General features: G+C 44.2%; 1 protein-coding gene across 2 annotated transcripts in view; it reads left to right on the top strand.

Annotated features, from left to right (window-relative positions):
• The window catches only part of GRIK4 (glutamate ionotropic receptor kainate type subunit 4), a 2,031,531-nt gene that overhangs the window by 1,267,535 nt on the left and 750,737 nt on the right, over window positions 1-13,259 (top strand). For both annotated transcript variants that reach the window (XM_069614332.1, XM_069614333.1), the window contains exon 5: window positions 12,034-12,199. In XM_069614332.1, the coding sequence (XP_069470433.1) occupies window positions 12,034-12,199 (166 nt within the window). The remainder of the gene's footprint in view (window positions 1-12,033; window positions 12,200-13,259) is intronic.

Genomic DNA, 13,259 nt, shown 5'->3' with positions numbered 1-13,259 from the left:
TCCAACGTTGACAACCCTGCGTGAACGGTTGATATCACAAAAGCGGAGTCAGAACACACTGTCACTTCTTCATCCTCATATCTCTGGAGTGCAGCGGTAAGCAACCTGTGCTGATCAATGTAAAGGCAGTATGGCACTTGTCACTACTTCAGATTCACCATTACATTTTAACTTTACTACTGCTGATCCCCTATGTCTTTCTCCTGTTGTTTGATACATTTTTGAAGAACTGTCATTGAATAGAATTCCCTCTCCTCCGAGAGCATTCTAACATGTGGAATATTGTTTTAAAACTCAATATACGTTGTGCAGTCGTGTACTTAGTCCTCCTTATCTACTGGTTCTGCTATGAATGTCGCTGGATTCACTATTCTACATCTAACAATTTTGATTGCTGGGTTTGAAATAATCACTTCGTACCCTGACGCCCTTTGCGTAGTCAATGTGCTTTTGGGTTTCTCCAAAATAGCGAAAAAGGAATGGTTGACGAATAACGTCATTGAACACCCCATTGTACTACTTGCAGCTTTTTCAATCGGGAAAGCAGCAGCAGCCAGCGTTGGTTTGCATGGGTAATGCCCTTTCATTACTGGGTCTAAAATCCCACTATAGTAAGCTAACGGTTTATGTCTATGTCCTAATGACGTTTTCTGTGTAACTACTGCTGTCCTCACTTCTCCCCCTGAATGTGAGAATAAGTAAATCTCCTAATTGCAGTCCAGGATTCCTAACACATGGGCTGTACAAATCACCCTTTTTAATTACTCGAATCATTCAGTAAAAGTGGTTGGAATTATGTACTGTAATCAAAAACTCAAACCCTGCAATAAATACACAGGCCTAAAAATTGTTGCATTTTCCTTACTGTCCCAGGTGTTGGGGTTTTCATGATCACGCCTGCTCTCTCAGGTATCGTCTTTCTCCCCTCTTGAGAGATAAACTGTCCTATGTACAGGACCTCTTTGTGGCAATACTGTAATGTCTCTTTGTCTATCTTGTATCCTTTCTTTGCTAATACTGCCATTAGTCAAACAGAATCTTCCCTGCATCTTTCCTCTTTCTCAACTGCACCCTAATATGTCATTTTATGTACTGAATTATTGTGCTCTCAAGTTGTACATTAACCAGGTCCACCTGAAGAACCCTATTAAAGATTGATGGGGACTTAGAGTACCCTGAGATAATCTTGTATGTTTCCAGTGCTGGTTTCTATGCAAAAACGAAGTCAAATCTTGTGAGGCTTTATGAAGGGGGGATTGAAAAGAAAGTGTTTTTTTTTAAATCTACGGCTGTAAACTATTTGGCTTTAGCTGGGATGTTACATAATATTTTATAAAGAGGTCTGGGAAACCTTCTACCGGTACGAACACAGCCCATTGACCTGTTCTTGGGTGGATGGCCCCTGGGAGGGTCTCAAGCACGCTTTAGCTAACTATGCTTTCCACAGAGGAGAAATTTCCATACTCATATCAGTCTGTGTCCCACCCAGGGGTAGTCCAGCAACGAAATGGTAGGCAATTCTCCTCTGAACAAGAGTACCAACAGCAACCCCAGAAACTTGTTTCGGTCTAGTCAGGCCTCGTCAGTGAGGTGGAGCTGTGTTCATGCTGGTAGAGTGACTCCCAGACCCCCCTTTGTTTTACATAATATTATAGCTGAATTTGAAATCAACGGAATTGAGACATCCTGAATAAATCTCAATTACCCTCTGTTGTTTTCTTCACCGGGTACACAGCTGTGTTGCATGGGGATTCTGGTGGCACCAATATTCCCTGCTGAAGGAGAGATTGTTTTTTTCAAGAAAGAAAATCAGCAAAAACCCTTTTGAAAAAGTGACTGATGATAAATGAGCATAGAAATGTTTGCAGTGGGATCTGCTGCATTTGCTGTGTTTTCGGCACGTGTGTCTGATACTGCATGTGATCTTGGGCGTAATACTTCTGAGGTTCTGTATTATACTGTGGAGAATAGCCTATCCCCCTCTTGGAGCTTGCCAGTTCTGCTGCATGCCCCCTCTACTTCTACACGTGCAGGCTATGTCATGTCCTCTCACAGTTCCAGCATTGCTGTGGTTGTCCTCCATGAAATCCTCCTCCCCGTGAGGATTTTAAAATCCACCTTGTCCTCTAGGTCCATTCCCTCTACCTCGTGGCCAAAAATTATACCCACCTTGATCTATAGGGTCCATATATCTTCTCTATAATTGTTAAATGGGGCTCATTCATGAGTTGTATTTTGTGCTGTCAGACTCGCATATCCCGCTTGGCTCCAAATGTCATCAGCTCTCTACCCTAGGATAGCTGCTTGTAGGCCTTTTACATCACTCACTGCTAGCATCATTCCCGCTGTCATTCTTTCTAACTCATAAATCCATTTTCCCACACCTGTAGTCAAACTAGGTAATTTACATTTCAAATTTTCTTTATCCATTTGCGGCCATGCTATATATTGTGGTTGTCCTCCCCCTTTCTTTAATAATGGAAATTGCATCAATCCTGGTCCACAATCATATCCGCCTACGCGCCTTGTCTTCCAGGTGGGGCTTGTTTTGCTTGTTCATGTTCATGCTGGCAGTGACCTTAATCTACTTACATAAGGCAGGGATATATATCCCCTGCACTACGCGACCATGCTTGTGGTCATTCAGAATATGGTGTAGATTCTGGTGTTTTTTGTTTTGGGTCTTCTAAGTCTGGCCACTTTACCCCTCTTTCTATGTTCGGATCTACCAAAAAGCTACATACATTCGCTCTTTGCACACTCTCGTTTTCTTCCCTTTCTTCGTCTGACATAATTATACACCAACTATATGACTGTTGTCCCTTTCCTCATCACCAAGATCTGCCCAAGGATAGCGTTCTATGCTTGTTTATCATTATGTCATCCAACCTGCCTCTTGTTTCTTTCGGTAGGGATCCTTTGAAACTCCCTCTGGTCTCGAAACCATCTTTCTCCCTCATTTGCCTACATAGATCCCCAATAAATTTCCCTATTCCTTCTATTCTTTCTGCCTCATACTCATCAGCACATGTCTGTATTCTCGGTACCCCTGCAACTCCACACGGGGCTGTTGTGACCCTCTTCTTCCCATCGTTCTCGTGCTTCAATTGGTATTATACATCTATTAATGATGTGATGTACTTCATCATCCCTTAGTCACCTACTCCTTCTAATTTCTTCCCTTCTTATCTCCCTTTTCTCTTCTTCTTCTTGCCTTCTTTGCAACCTACATTCTTTCAATCTCTGTTCTTCTATTTCTTCATGTTTTTTCTCCTCCATTCTCTTTCTCTTTTTTCTGTTCTTCATATGTTGTTCATTCTTCCTTTAGCTCCCTCTCTTTTTACTTCTCCCCTTTATATACCCTTTCTTGTTCCTTTTCCTTCTTTTGTGACTCCTCTCTTTTTTTGACATTGTCAATACCATTTCAATCTAATTTGAGAAGTATCTGTCCTCCTATCCACTTCTTCTTCTCTCCTTTTTGTCTCTTAGCTTCTTCTTCTATCTCTATTTGCCTGTTCCTTCTTTCATCACGCTCTTTATCTTCATCGCGTGTGGACATATATTTGTGTTCCTTAATTTTGCTCTCTTCCATGTTATCTTCACTACTATAAGCGGGAGGCGCACATGTTGGATTAACATACCTCACCACTGTTTTTAATCCCTTTAAAGGATACATTCCCTGTTTGTCTTCATTTGTACTATCATTTTTAGTAGGAGAAAGAGGAGCCGAGGGCATTACGTTCTCCTGTTTATGCTGATTGAGCCTTCTTGGTTGGATCTACTCTCTCATCTGGTATATTTTCCAAAGCTCTAAAACAGCCAACCTTTTCTGTAACTTCTTCTCTGAATTCTTGAACCTTCTTGAGGCCAAGACATGAACATTTTGTCAGCCGTGCCTTTTACCCAGTCAGTATGGTATTTCCTAATCTTAGGTGTGTATCCCGGTAATGTTTTGCACAAGTGTAAAAGGGGAGTGTCCCTCATGACGACAAGTTGTTTTGAACTGTCAATACTTACCGGTTCTTTTGTATTCTGTTATTACTCTCTTGATCACTTACACCACAACGATCAATTCGGACAAGCACCATCAATCGCCACCCATTTCCCAAAATAATTCTTCAAAAAAAAATTCGGACCTACACAATAATATTATTTTTACTTCTTTGTTTGTAGTTCTATTGATTCCTACTATCCTGTTTTTATTATTGACAATCTAAGAATCTTGTTTTATTCCATTTTTTCTCAACTGCTACCCTGCGATGATTAGGGCCAATTGCTTGTTTTTTAGGGTCTAATAACCAGTCAAATGTATCACTATTATTCTATACCCTACAACCTATATTATCACACCTAATACCTAATACGTCAACTTCATACACTTATATTTTCACAACCCAAACAAAAATGTGCACAACAATTTCTATGATCATCTTCCTTACTTTCTCTAGTAAGGTATGATGTGATATGATATGATTGGTTATCTATAATGCACTTAATACCCAGCGGTTTCTAAGCACGGACTTGGGGATCGAACCTGTGGTGCTCTGTGTAGTCTTGCTTCCAAGGCAAACATGTTTCCCCTAAACTATCCTCCCGAGGATCTCATCTATATTTCACTCCATTTTGGAGTGTGTCACGCACCCTTCTTTGTCCTTTAGCTGCAGGAATCCCTTAAATATACTCTGTTCTGGAGTTGGATCTGGTCCCCTCTATTGTCCTTGAGATCTGGAAACAATGGTATATCTCCCTAATGAAATCCTGTTGCATTCCCCACTATACATATACACATGCGATATGATTTCTCCACTTTTATTTTCCACTTTTGATGTTTCTACTTACGTCTGTTTGTTCAGTTTGAGTCCTTCGGTATCAAGTCTTGCCCAATTGACCACTTTGCCTTCAGTCCACTCGTGGGGACTGGACAGGTTTGTTTTCAAAGGTGCACCTGACGACCATCTCGTCTTGCACATGTTTTCTCCACTCTACACAGGAAACTATGCAGTGTTTCAGCTGATGGTGGGAGAAGTGAAGAATCTGAGGGTCTGGATCTTGAATCATCCACACCGCTACCAAAATGTGCAGTAGCACCTGGAGCGTATCAAGTGCTGGATGGGATTACCACATTAACTGATTTCAGGCACAAATAATTGGACAGACTCAAAGAATATGGCAAAGTACTAATTTATTATCAGTTCAATAAAGTAGGAAAATCTGGCAACCATAACAAATCGCAGTTTGCACACTCTAAATTACATTTCAGTTACTCAAAGGCTTTATACCTCAATATATGAAAGCGAAACCCAGGTGCGGGGAACAAAGTCAGCCAACTGCCTACTTGGCCAATTACCCTACCACCTCTCATCACTTAGGCCCTAAGCCAAGGCCTCTTCTTTTTAGTTGACCTTGTTGACTGTTCTCTACTCTGAAACTTTATAGGGAGTGAAGGTATATTGCTATCTTCGTCTGGAGTGTTATGAGTAGGCGTGGTTTTCTGGTCTTACATCACGTGTGAGGAGACCATGATTTGTCCATTCTGTCTTCTTATTTAGTGCTATTTAATTCAATTATACTGGCTGCTATTACTCTCCTTGCCCTCTGGAGACTTGGATGCTCTGTCTTACATATGCTTTCTGCATTTCTAATTGCCCAATACTTGGCACTCGCAAATGTTTGCTCCTTTACTTAATCTAAGAGAAACATGCCTTACATACATGGCTTATCCTCTTTGACTCCTTTTGTACCTTGCAGTTGCTTCTCACTGTGGAATCCTTGATCCTTAGCCAAACAAGTATTCTTTGTTCTTTCACAAATTTGTATTCCAGTGCCTGTCAGCTCCACAGCCTTGGTCTCGCTCCTTGGGGTTTTCAGCTTACTATTATACGAAACTGACGTCCATTCTGTCATCATGGCTGCTTTACCCGTGTTATATTTTCCATTGTAGCAAGCACCCTTATGACCCCTACCATTTGGAACCTGATGCTGCCATTTTACACCCCCCTGCTGCCCTCCTACCCTTTGTCCTTCTTGTTGCCATCTCCCCCTTTCTCCACCCTTCTGACCCCTTTCTCTTCACCCCTGTTGCTATCTCCCACGTCTCCACCATGCTACCCTGCCATTCTTTCCTCATCTGTCTGCCTTCTCACCCTTTCACCCCCCTGTGTCCTGCTCACTCGTTGTCCTTCTTACTGCCATCTCAACCTTTTACCCCATGCTAATCTCCCACACTTTCTCTCTCCTGCTGAAATCTCTTCTCCGCTCTATTTCCCTCATGCCGCATAGCTGCCATCTCATCATTTGCCATCTCACCCTTCTGCCCTCCATGCTAGCATCTAACCCTTTTCTGCACCTGCTGTCACCTCACCCTTTCTCCTCCCTGCTGGCCTCCCACTGCCCGTCCTCCTTCCCTCCGTAAGGTAGGCCCTGGACAGATTCAAGTGATTGTGAAATAGAGGCCTAACAGGCTGTACCCGAGCTCCCAGATCATCCTAGCTCAGCTGTTCATGGACAGAGGTGTGCCAAGAGCCCCCTCAAGTACCCTTGACCCACCTTCGCGCATCAGTCAATCTCGGGGCTTAAAGCTGCAGGAGGAGGTGGGGATGTGAGAAGAAAGCACAATGTGGAACTATATGATGCAAGGACGATAAGGGTAAGTAAACAGTGCCTATAGAAATGCATTACTAGACCCCGGGGGGGCCTAAAGGCTGTTAACAGAGGGCACATTGTACAACAGCGACACTACGTTCATGGCTCCTGGAGCACAGATGGAGACTAGGGTTTCATTGATTGTCATCAGAGGATACATATATAATTCAGAAAGATGGAGGTGGTGTCCCTCCAGATCTCAGTGGGTCCAGTGCCACAGGTCAGGCTTGGGCGGAATGTGGCAAACATGCGAAGGACGTTTGACAAGTACAGAAAGTTTCCTCGGTCTATTCACGATTCCCTGCAGTGCGAGCAAATGGCGGCTGGTAGATCGAGACAGGATACACATGCCCGGTCAGCTGGCAGGATGTCAAAGTTCTTCTCGAACTTCTGCCAAATGACAAAGGCCGCTCAGAAGCAAAACTTGAGCTGATGCCAGTTGGTTCCGCTATGGGGGCAGAGCACCTTGGGACAGCGTGTTGGCGGGGCTCTGCTTCCAGTTCACTCTGCAAACCTTTTCAACAAAGCTGGCGATTCCAAGCGCTTCGCTAGGGTTAGCGGCTGTCGCAGTTATCAACCACTCCATTTTGAAGAGACCGGCTCTTTGATGTTGCAGCGAGTCAGCAGCGCCATGCTTTGGTTTTAAGATGCAGTGGGTCTGTTGACTAAATCAGAAGACAGGGTCTCCTGTCCTAGAAGAACATCTGCAGCCTTCCCAAAAAAGTTTGCAATTTGAAAGTTCTGATTAATTATGGTTCTGTGAGCTCAAATTAGAGAAGTGGCTAGTAGTTTGTTATAATTAAATAAGTAAATAAACAAACAAACATAATATGAGGACACGGTAGAACTTTACTGTACAATTCCTTAAGTGATAACGCCCGATCTGGCGTGGTGGCATTGCCACCCGATTTGGCCCACCGGATCAGGTTTTAATTGCTATTCGCACCCCGAGTTTTAAATCTGGAAACCCAGGGTGCTAAGAGCAATGTATTTTGTTTCAATGAACGGGATGCCTCACAGTGTCGAGTCCATTTAAGCGAAATACCTAATTAAGATGGCTGCCATGGATCAGGAAGGCGGGGCTGCATACGGAGCCCGTCTTCCATTTCCATGGTGGCCGAGGAGGCTGCAGCCGCGATGGCAGTGCAGCCAATGCCGAAAGAAATCAGGTAAGTAGGGTAGGAGGGGATCAGCGACCCGAGGAGAAGGGGGGGGGTGGGGTATGATGGCTGGGAAGGGGAAGCAACCATCAGGTTGCTTGGAACACAGAATTGGTTTGTTAGATCAGACCACAGTCTGAGCAACCTGATTGGTTGGCTCCCCCAACCCGGGTGCTAATAGATCTTACACTGCACAAAGGGCATGTTGCAGAACTTTACTACAGTTTGGAGAATGTTTCATCCTTTGAGGGTTTCTTTTCTTTCTACTCAAATTTATCACTCATTTACTGACAGACTCTCCAAGACATTCAAGTGTGATTGTGGGCTTGTTTCTTTTTATTTGCTCTCCTCTCCTCTCTGGAAACAGTATCAAGTAGAAATATTTATACATGTGTTTGTATGTGACAAACGTTTTCTAAACCACCTCACAACATTTAAAAAACATTTTACAGTTCGAAGTGGTTTGCGACTCAAACCACTGCTTTTTCTATGGGGGGAGACACATCTCGAATCTCAAACCGATTTGAAATAGTTAGAATCAGGAGAGAACAAGTTTGAGAGTGGTTTAAATCTGCAATAGGTCTTTATGGCTCAAACTGGACAGCAGCTTTTTCTAATAGGGATAATGTTTCAAGCTAGCTTGACTTTTTTTCGAGCTCTAAGATTCTATTGATTTGAGCTGTTTTGAGTCAGTTCGATCTGCCTCCCAGCATCTCTGTGTAACTTTCTGCTTCCCCAAGTGTCACGTCACTGTCCCACCGGCATTGCTGGGGGCTTCTATGCTCCTCCCTGCACCCAAGTGTCTCCCAGAGGCAACTGCATAGTTGATTCATTTCAAGAGATGAACCATTACTGATCATTATCGCCTGTCTCCCAGGATGTCTGCAACTTTCAGTCACCCTAAGGGTCACCTCACTGTCGCAACACACAATAGCACAAGCTGCACTGAAGGATTGGAGGCAGCTCCCTGCACCACAGTGTCATCCAGGGGCACCTGCAAGGTTTCCCACGGTTCAAAAGAGGTTGTCACATGTCGTTATGACGCTGTGAATGTCTGCACCCTCGCATGGCCCTAGGACACGTTCGCTTTGCATTCCTGCACTTCCAGACTACCGATGTCTTGCCTCCCTGCAAGCAGAGGCGTTGCTAGGGGGGGATAACGGAGCCATAGCCCCTGGTCTTGTGGTTGTTGCCCCAGATAGAAGCTCAGGATCTACGACCAAAAGGCTAGCTAGCACCGAGTCCCGACAGTCCTGACATTAGTGTAGCCCAGGATCTTTTCCAGACCTAGCAACACCCTTGCCTGCAAGTCTGTCACTTTATCCTGCCAAGTGTCACTGCTATTTTCCCCATAACACAATAGTTATCACAAAAATCTAAAGTCTTGTGTGGGTATCCCACAAAGACCAGACCTCCAAGTTGATCTCACTCTCGGGGATCCCCCCACCCCTTACAGGGAGGCCACTTGTATATAGATGCTCTGACTCCCCTTTTATAGTGTGAGATGTTTTTGCCAAGAAAACATCTGCTGAATGAGAGAGCGGCAGCGCGCCCCAATGAGCGGCCCCGCGTAAACCATGCACTTATTTATTCATCCAGTCTTTCTCAATCAAATGAAACCCAAATAAAAACTCTTTCTGAAATGAAAAGGCTTCAACTACAAATATAAAGTGCATTTCGTGAAGTATGAGTGTGTGGTAAAATAAAAGATAGGCATGGATTAAGCCAATCTCCAGCATAGAAGGCTCTCTCTCTCTGCCGCGTCTGCAAAGCAAATCACCCCGGCTGCAAGTGCAGGCCCAATGACATGGCGTGCTTTAGGTGCCAGTATCCCAGAATTCAGTAGTAATGCCAAGCCACCTTGAAACCGTTTCGACATTCTGTTACTTCTACAGGTTCACATTTGGCTCAGATTATCACAGTCACCTGATGAGGACTTCTATGTAGTGGGCTTGAACTTTCAGTTCAAACTTGGCATTATAAGTTCGACCTTGGGTCGAACTTTTCAAACCACTTGAAATGCAGGTGGCCTGAAGGTCGAATGAATGCATTCGCCCAGGCTGAGGGCCTGATTCACATAGCGTGTTCCAATAGGATTGCGCCATTCTAAAATGCGTCTGTGAATCAGGCCCTTAACTCTTGACTATGGGTGTCTTGCCCGTCTTGCTCGTCTCGTCATTCCTCTGGGCTTATGATACATCTGTCGCCTTTATGAATGTTCCAAAGTGCCACCAAGTTCCAAGGAGGATGAGTGGGAGCAACACCCACGTTCAGCGTCGTGTATGACTAAATGCCAATAAAATCTGTTACAAAAAAAAGACTGACAGTGCAACACATGTTTTACGAAAGGCTGAGTGGAAAGCTCAATAGAGAATCCAATAACGCCCTGACTCGAGCAGTGCCCTGATGACGCCGCCTCATGTCACATTAAAGTCAGATTTTGTGTGGTGGTTATTTGCGGTGAGGGAAGGATGCCACTTTAAGGAAAACTACTATTGAGCCATTCTCCCTTGTGTTGTCTTGTCTACTGGGTTTTAACTAATGTTGGTTTCCCTGTGAATGTTTTCTCCTTGATGACTGTATTTGTTAATGGTGCCCATTTACCTTAGGGCTTAAGGTACTTCACAAATAAATAAATAAATAAATAAATAAATAAATAAATAAATACATACAACTATGAACCTTATGAAGCAAAGGACCTTTCCACCCCATCCTAAATCAGAAAAGTTATTTCCCTCCTGCTGGCCTCTGCTGTCAATACATGGGTCATGGTAGAAACTGCATTGCTCGTTCACTCCACACAACAGATACAATTCTGGGACTGGCCAGAGAGGCCAGAATCCTTGAAGATCCAACCACAGCCTAGAACCATTCAAAAGTGATCCGCAGTATTCACTCAGTTGAGGCAGAGGGACTCACCTACTCCTGCCGCTCCACTGCTACCCTTCCATCTTATTTTCCTACTGCTGCCCTTTCATGTTGACTCAAAATGATGTGATGACCTCCTCCCCACCTACCTACTGCTACACACCTACCCCTCTGTGCTTTTCCTATCACACCTACTTGTTACTCCCCTACTTCCCTACCTTAATACTGCAACCCTCCAATCTTGCCTCCACAATGCTTCCCCCCTGTCCTCTCAGCCTATGGCAACATCTTGTCTAAGAAATGTTTCCTCTCCCTACATTTGCCTAGAATCTGGACTCTGTAATGTTATGACTCTGTACTGTTAATATTCACAAATCCTATTCCCATACTACTTCCCGCCCATCCTGGCTCCCTACTGCTGTCCTCCATTCCTGTTTTCCATTTTGCATCCTTCCCATCCTGTCTCTCCATCGTAGTCCATCTATCATGTCTAGTAATGCTTCTCTCTTATCCTGCTGACCTACTAATGCTATTGGCCACCATCTCAACGATGCTTCCTTCCCATCCTGTTCCCTCTTGCCGTCCTGTTTCAATAGTGCACCCCCTCCCGTCCTGTTGTGCTACTGCTATCCTCCAGACTTGTCCCCCTATTTCTTCACTGTCATTCTGATCCCCCTTCTACTACTGCCCTCCCATCCTTTCTCCATAATGCATATCTCCATACTGCTGCCATCCAATTCTGTCTCCTCACTACTACCCTCTAATCCAGTATGCTTAATACTTCCCTTCAATCCTGCCTCACTACTGCTCTCCAATCTTGCCTCCATCAGGGTTCCACTCCCATCCTCTCTCATTGTCCCATTCTGCCCCCCCTTTGCTGCTCTAAAACCCCAGGTCACTCTTCCCTTCTTCTTCTTCACCCCCCTTTTATTTACGTCCGTTCTAATTTCTAAGAACCTCCCAATATATCGGAATTTAACTCGCCCCTTCCCATATCATCGTAGTTTTTCTAGGGATATAGAATTTTGGCTGCAGAAGATTTCGTCGAAGAAGAATTCATCAATTTTTTTACAATGGATTTTGCCTCAAATATTTGTGTGGGGTGGGTTTAGGTGAATAACTAATGTACATGTGATAAGAGGGGATGCGGGGTGTCTCCCCCCACAGCGGCAAAATCTACCAGTATAAAGAATACATTTGATGAAATCTTAAATCTTCTTCGATTAAAACTTTTCCATCAGATCACATAGAACCGTTTTGCTCCACTGACCCTCTACCTCCCTCGCCTCTCTATCCCAGAAGCCTCCTATTTATTGTGCCCCTGCCCGTAAGCCCTCACTGACCTCTCTTCTCTCCACTCCAGGTCCCTCATGTTAAAGTTGGTCCAGAAGAGTTCTTGAAGTTCCAATTCCAGCGATTCACCACCTTGAACCTCCATCCCAGTAACACGGACGTGAGCGTCGCCGTTGCCGCCTTGCTTCACTTCTTCAACAGTACCACTGCCTGCCTGATCTGCGCCAAAGCGGAGTGTGAGTCAAGAGACATTGGTCAATGCCAATCAATGCACGCTATATGGGTTGGTAACTCTGTATCCCCATTGGCCAAGCAGACCTTTGCTTGTGGCTCCAAGTCCCAGTGGCTATCATAATCACCATGCACCAGATCCAACCATATCTCATCATATCTGGAGAAACGCGTGTTGTGGGTTGCACGATAAATTGTCCAGCATTTCAACTTCTGGCCTAAGACCATGGATCATAATGGGGGAATGGTGTAGGCCATGCTGATAATAGATACTATGACAACGGAACCAACCCCAAGTTCTTATTTTCCGTAAGCTATCCCTTGCTATCCACTAGGCATGGGATTGCAGCCTTTGGCCCTCCAGGTGTTTTGGACAACAAATCCCATCAGCCCTAGCCAGCATAGTCAGTGGTGAGGAATCATTGGAGTCATAGTCCTAAACATCTGGAGAGCCACAGGTAACAGACCGCTGTGCAAAGAGGAGTTTGACTATGCTTGCATGTCTGTTGTAGAGATGTAGAAACATGTAAGGAAAATTCTCAACAAATTGGTGGAATTGCATTTGTATTGCTCCCGCAAGTGTACACAATAGAAAATTGAAAACATTTGTATTTCCACCTTTATCCAGAAAAGATTCCCTTCCCAGTGAAAGTTGAGGGCTTTATTTCACTCTGAAAGTGACATTGGCCCTTAAGTAACATAGAACAGCTGAATTACAAATACCATTGTTTAAACTATTTTCATAAATCTTTTAAAACATTGGATTGGATGTTCCTGTTCCTAAAAACATGTGCATGTGTTTTAATGCAGATTTGTCAATGCATTAAATGCTGCAGACATATAGGTAATATTTTTCCTGTTTCTAGGACACATTTACTGTGTGTGTCAACTGGAGTTAAAGAACCTTGGGGTCATCTTCGACTCCACCCCCCTTCTCTCCTCACATCTTTGATGTTTCTAAGAAGTGAAAATATCAGCTGCACCTCCTCAGAGGTATTCTGCCTTTCCTCACTTTACCCCACAAACTCACTGTCTCTCGAGCTCTTGTCTGGTCGCGCCTTGAAA

Source organism: Ambystoma mexicanum, chromosome 9 (genome assembly GCF_040938575.1).
Source record: "Ambystoma mexicanum isolate Mex_15411 chromosome 9, UKY_AmexF1_1, whole genome shotgun sequence".
NCBI lineage: Eukaryota > Metazoa > Chordata > Amphibia > Caudata > Ambystomatidae > Ambystoma > Ambystoma mexicanum.
Note: the sequence above shows the minus strand (reverse complement) of the source record. Positions and strands in the feature narration are given on the sequence as shown.